This window comes from Crocuta crocuta, unplaced genomic scaffold (genome assembly GCF_008692635.1).
Source record: "Crocuta crocuta isolate KB4526 unplaced genomic scaffold, BGI_CrCroc_1.0 scaffold517, whole genome shotgun sequence".
NCBI classification, from domain to species: Eukaryota; Metazoa; Chordata; class Mammalia; order Carnivora; family Hyaenidae; genus Crocuta; species Crocuta crocuta.
In genome coordinates, this window is record NW_027529607.1 from 2,194,299 (window position 1) to 2,199,849 (window position 5,551).

Here is a 5,551-nt window from a genome sequence, read left to right on the forward strand (position 1 = left end):
TTTGACACAGTCTTATCATCAAGTTTCTTTATACACAGAAATCAATATATCAGTAAAGAAGGATTAAATAGGCAGTTATTTGAAAAGCAGAGAATATATCATTCTTTATTAATATATTGACTTCTTACAATCATTATTATTACTATTATTGTTATTACATATTTTTGCTTGTAAAAGACCGTGTTCTTTGGAGAGGAATTCAGTTCGTATGTAGTATTTTTTTTTCCCCAAAAAGGAAATTTTATTGAGGGCACTAGTTTATTTCACTCAAAGGACCAACTGTAACCAAATGAAGTGAACATAACCTCAAGATTTTATTGTCTTCATAATGTAACAACATACAAAGCTTAGAACTGGATCACTTGGCCCTTTCCCTTCTTATCTCCTCCCAGTTCAAAATGCTTGCATCTCTTAATAGCCAGCATTCTCTTACATCTGCAGTTGGGCTCAACACATTCAAGCCTCAGCACAATCTTCTTTGCAGTCTTAGCCTTTTTTCGGAAAATCGGCTTAGTTTGTCCACCATAGCCACTCTGCTTCCTGTCATAACGCCGCTTTCCCTGGGCATAAAGAGAATCTTTGCCTTTCTTGTACTGTGTCACTTTGTGGGGTTGGTGCTTGCCACACTTGCACAAAGTCCAGCGGGTTTTAGGAACGTTCACCCTGGCTCCGAGAAGGCTATCAGCACGGAAAGTCGTACATAGTATTTTTACCCCTAACTGTTTTCTTGTGAACATGTATACTAACACTGCCAGCTGTATTAGTTTTTAGTAAAAAATATGAGCTATATTGCTTTGTGTAAGTTTGTATCTGTATTTCTTATTCTGCTAAATTAAAACTCACTGGTCATTATGTGTGTGCTAGAATCAAGCACGTTATATTAATGCATGAGTAATAATGCTAATAATGCCAATAATAATGACAACAGCAACTATATACAAGATGACATTAAAGAGAAAAGGGAGTGCGGTGTGACAACTCTCAAATTTCCCTTTACAAGCAACCAAAAATTGTTTGGGAAGAAAATCATTTGGGAAAGAGAAAGAAACCAAGAAAAGTTAGATTCAGAGTGCTGAGATAGAATCTGTTTTTTAAAAAGGAATTTTTGACTTACAATGCTAGCATTATAAAATATTATAGTGTTTGATTTCCAATTAGCCTACTGTCATGCACTTTTTGTTTTTTGTAATTGATACTCCATAAAACACAACTTCTATATTTGCATGAAATGCACATATATGACACTAGAATTGGATACTTCTACAAATTTGATCTAGTTTTATAAAATGTTTAAAGATATTTAGAATTAATATCGATTCTTGGAACTCAGTCAATCCCTGAAAAGAGTATTATTAAAAAGTAGTGAATCGAAACATAAATATTTCTCTTTAACTTAAAATCTATGCATAGATTATTGAAGAAAACTGCAGTGTTAAAGAGTGATTTGGAATTAAGTGGTTAAGATTTCATCTATCTTACACTGTCTTCAATATTTGCAATAAAAGGGAACTTATGTATTAATCCAAATAAATGCAAGCAAGGAACTATTATAAATGTTTATACCTGGGAAATATATACATTCTTTATATCTATTAGAAAATAACAAATCTTCTGTTTTGGTTTACATATACTACTTTTAGCTTTAGTTCTGCATTATTTGAGAATACCTATGGTGAAAGTTGCCAAATTCAGTCACTAAAATACCTCTGGCATGTAGCAGTACTGCTATGTGTGAAGAACAATCTAGAAGACATACTACAGAATTATTGTAGTTGTGCATTTGCTGTTCTGCTCCTTCTATAGTCAGAGTAAGAAGCAAATTATGAATATATTCATAAGTCAAATAGAGCTGAATGCAAATGCTACCTTTGCTACTACAATGCCTCATAATCTTAGATGAGATCTTGGATCTTTATAAGTTTGTTTCTTCTATTTAAAATAGTGGGAAATTTTGAAAATATTTATTTAAATCCTCATTATATTGCCCCTAAGAATTCAAATTCTATCTTTTATTAAACTTCTATGACTCAGTAAAGCAAAAGATTCCATGCTTTACTTGGAATTTTTTCAGCCTTTATAGTTCAGAGGATAGACACCACCCTCATCAACTCGGCTCCAGTGAGAGTCATTGCCAAGAAAATTGCAGTGAGGAAGATTGTGAGGGGAAGTTTTCTTTCAAATTCAGCAGGAGATAATATGATGATTAATTAGTGATGTCTGAGGGTCCAGTACAGTTGTGTGTGTATTTGCTAGGCTTATAAACCATCAATCATATCCTTAAAGTGTTTTTGTACAGATAGTATATGATGTCCTGTCAATACCATAACTTCTACTATGATACAACAAGAAAAAAACAACTGATCTAAACCAGAAGCCTTAGATCCAAGAGGCAATACGATTTTACTGTCTCTTTGATTTTGGTTATGTTTTGATTTTTGTTGGACCTTTTCCATTATTGCTAAAAATACATCAAAAATATATGTTGATAATACTATTATAAAGCATAAATGAAATCATTATGCCAATCATAACATATCTTAACATTACATATTCATTATTTTGTGATACCCATCACATTTAGACTCTATGGTATGTTTAGTATGAGACATAAATTTAGGGTGATTTTTTTTTATAACTGATAAATGTAGGCTATTTTAATGTGTTACAAAGTCTTTTACTTTAGCTCCTTGAAGTTACTTAGTTCTCAAACCATTATAGCATTTTAATGAAAATTGCTCTGTGTTAAATTGAATAGGGAAAATAAACCATTATTCTGGATCATAGTGATGATGATCGGCATAGTTACTATTAAAAGGATAAATCAGATATTTACATTCACATAATTTCATCTATATTTGAGTACCCTTTACATTATAATTAATGCCTGTTTTAATATCAAAAGCATCTCATATTCTTTAATTTTAGATAACTGATTTTCAAACTTCATAACTTTATATCTAAGGGAATTAAATATATTCTCTATGGGAAAATCTATGTCCAATGTTTCTGAGTTCCTATAACAAGAGCACATTTTAAATATCTTGTTTGAAAATATGAGTAAATTGTAGCAGTACTTAAATTTCTACTGTAGAAAAGATGTCACACCTAAAATTTCCACTGTCCCAGTTTTGTTTTTGTTTTTTAACCCCCAGGGCCACTCAAGATTTTTACCTTTCTTTTGCCCTCTACATACAATTCATTAGCAAATAATAATTTTTACCTCCAAAATATCTCTTCAGTCCATTTATTTCTTTCCATATTTAGTAACCATGACCTAATCTCCAAATTACCACTATTTCTTTCCTTGACTATTGCAATAACTTCCTAACGGGGTTATCAATATTTCCTCTGGCCAGTTTCCTAATCCATTTTCTACAGTGAAGTCAGATTAATCATTCGAATAAATCAAATTTGATCTTGGCACCCTTCCCTACTGAAAATGGCATTTTTGGTCTCTAACCATCCAGTCCCATACTCCTCCTTTGCTCTCTCTCCCCTCCAGCTGGGCTAGACTTCATTTCCTCATTCTTCTCCCTCCCTTCACAGTAACTTTGATCATGGTGTCGTCTCTGCCTAGAATGTGCTTTCTCTCTTTATTAAATTAAATTGTCACATCAGAGAACCATTTTTGGAATTCAGTTGTCACCCCCAATATAAGCTTTCATGAGACTATTTCTCTTTTTAGTAATTTTTAATACTGAAATTCTGGATTAATATGTGCAAACACATTATTATTCTCTATCCTTACTTTTGGATATGAGTACATGAGGGCTAGATTTTTTCAGTTTGTTCATTCATTCACTGGATACCTATCCCCTAAAACAATTCAAGCCAACATCAACAAGTATTGACAGGCTTGTGTTTTGTGCTGTAGATGTGTTACTTTAATCTCCAGAATAAGCCTATAAACTGAGTGTATATAGAATTATTTTAAAAACGAGGAGCTGAAGGCAAAAAGAAGGCAAATTAATTGTGGAGACCACATAGCTGGTAAATGGAAGAATTGAGTTTCGAACAAAAGTCCTGTAAGTCTATACCTCCAAAAGCTTGCTAAGAACCTCTCTGATATGCTGCCCCACAGAATAGACAGTTAATGAACATAGATTGAATACATAGCTACCCTATTTTTCAGGACAGTCATAAACCATGATGAAATAAATGTGTGCTTCTGCTCATACATTCAAAATTTGCATTGTGAGTAATTTATTCAATTTATGGTTTATGTTGAATAATATCAAATATAGCCTCTAAATTTGGTGAAATTCGTTTGTTTTTTTTTTTTATGTGATATAGTGCAAACAGAGAGAACGTAATTGTGTTTGCATATATTATTCCAAAAGTTATGCAGCTTCTGTATGTAGGCTAAACACTGCAGATATTTGAAAGCTTTCTTATATAGTGAATAATATTCAGATATTTAGTAAAGGATTTCACTGATGTTTTCTCAACATCTTATTCACACAGAAATTTAACGTTGATAAGTCACTTGTTGATTAACGGAAGTTCAGGTTTTATCTTTCTGTTTAAATTGTTATTTTTGATATGACATCCTTCTCATACAAAGTATATCTACCGTGAGATAAGCACCTAGACTTTATGTACACAAATATAAATAAAGCAAATGTTCTACTTTCTGTAAACTTGTTCTAGTAAGAGAAAAAAAAAGAGATTAAATGCAGCTTAATAAGTGTGTAAAATGGAAAGTAATAATTTATTCATGGAAAATTTTTAGGACCAATAAGTGTTAGCCAGTTGAATGTTGGGAAAAGAAAGTTATCATTTTTCTCATTTGTAATACCATAGAGTTGTAAGAGTTTTCATTTGGAGACCAAGCAGGGTTTATTATGGCTCTAAGGTAGGATGTGACTAGACAGCACAGAAATAGACAAGACAGGCATGGAAATAGCAAAAAAAAAATTAAGGTAAAAATGATAAAATTGGCCAGATCATAAAGAGCTTTGATGTAAGGATTGTCAGCTTCTTCCTGAATCACAAAAACATATAGCAGATGACTGAACATTTTATGTGGTCATTTTAGTAAAATCACCTTTGGGAAGGATATATAGATAAATAAAGATGAGGTTTCGTTTTGTTTTGTTTTGTTTTGTTTTTCAGTATGAGTAGGAGCTAGAAAGTCCATTTTGGTAAACCAAAAATTATGAGCAGTATACTAAGGTTGTTGCATTAGTTCTAAAGAGACACCGAAGTATCAACCAGATACGGTATCTTATTAAAAATGGGTGATGAGGGGCGCCTGAATGGTTCAGTTGGTTAACCATCCACATTTGGCTCAGGGCATGATCTTGCAGTCTGTGAGTCTGAGCACTGCATCGGCCTCTGTGCTCACAGCTAAAGCCTGGAGTCGGCTTCGTATTCAGTTTGCCTCTCACTCTTCCTCTCCCTTCCTCATGTGCTCTCTCTCTCTCTCAAAAATAAATAATCATAAAGTAATTTAAAAATTAGTGATGAAGGAAAGGAGGAGATAAGGGTTAAAATCAGATTTTGAACTTTCACAGTTGTTGGAATGAGGGTGTGATAGTTTTCTGTCATA

The 5,551-nt window shown here is 32.7% G+C and overlaps 1 protein-coding gene across 1 annotated transcript; it reads right to left on the reverse strand.

Annotated features, from left to right (window-relative positions):
* Positions 1-222: 222 nt before the first annotated feature.
* LOC144229825 (large ribosomal subunit protein eL42-like) lies at positions 223-737 on the reverse strand. Its single transcript, XM_077761935.1, has one exon. The coding sequence runs from the start codon at positions 735-737 to the stop codon at positions 348-350; it is 390 nt and encodes a 129-aa protein (XP_077618061.1). The 3' UTR covers positions 223-347.
* Between the last annotated feature and the right edge of the window lie 4,814 nt (positions 738-5,551).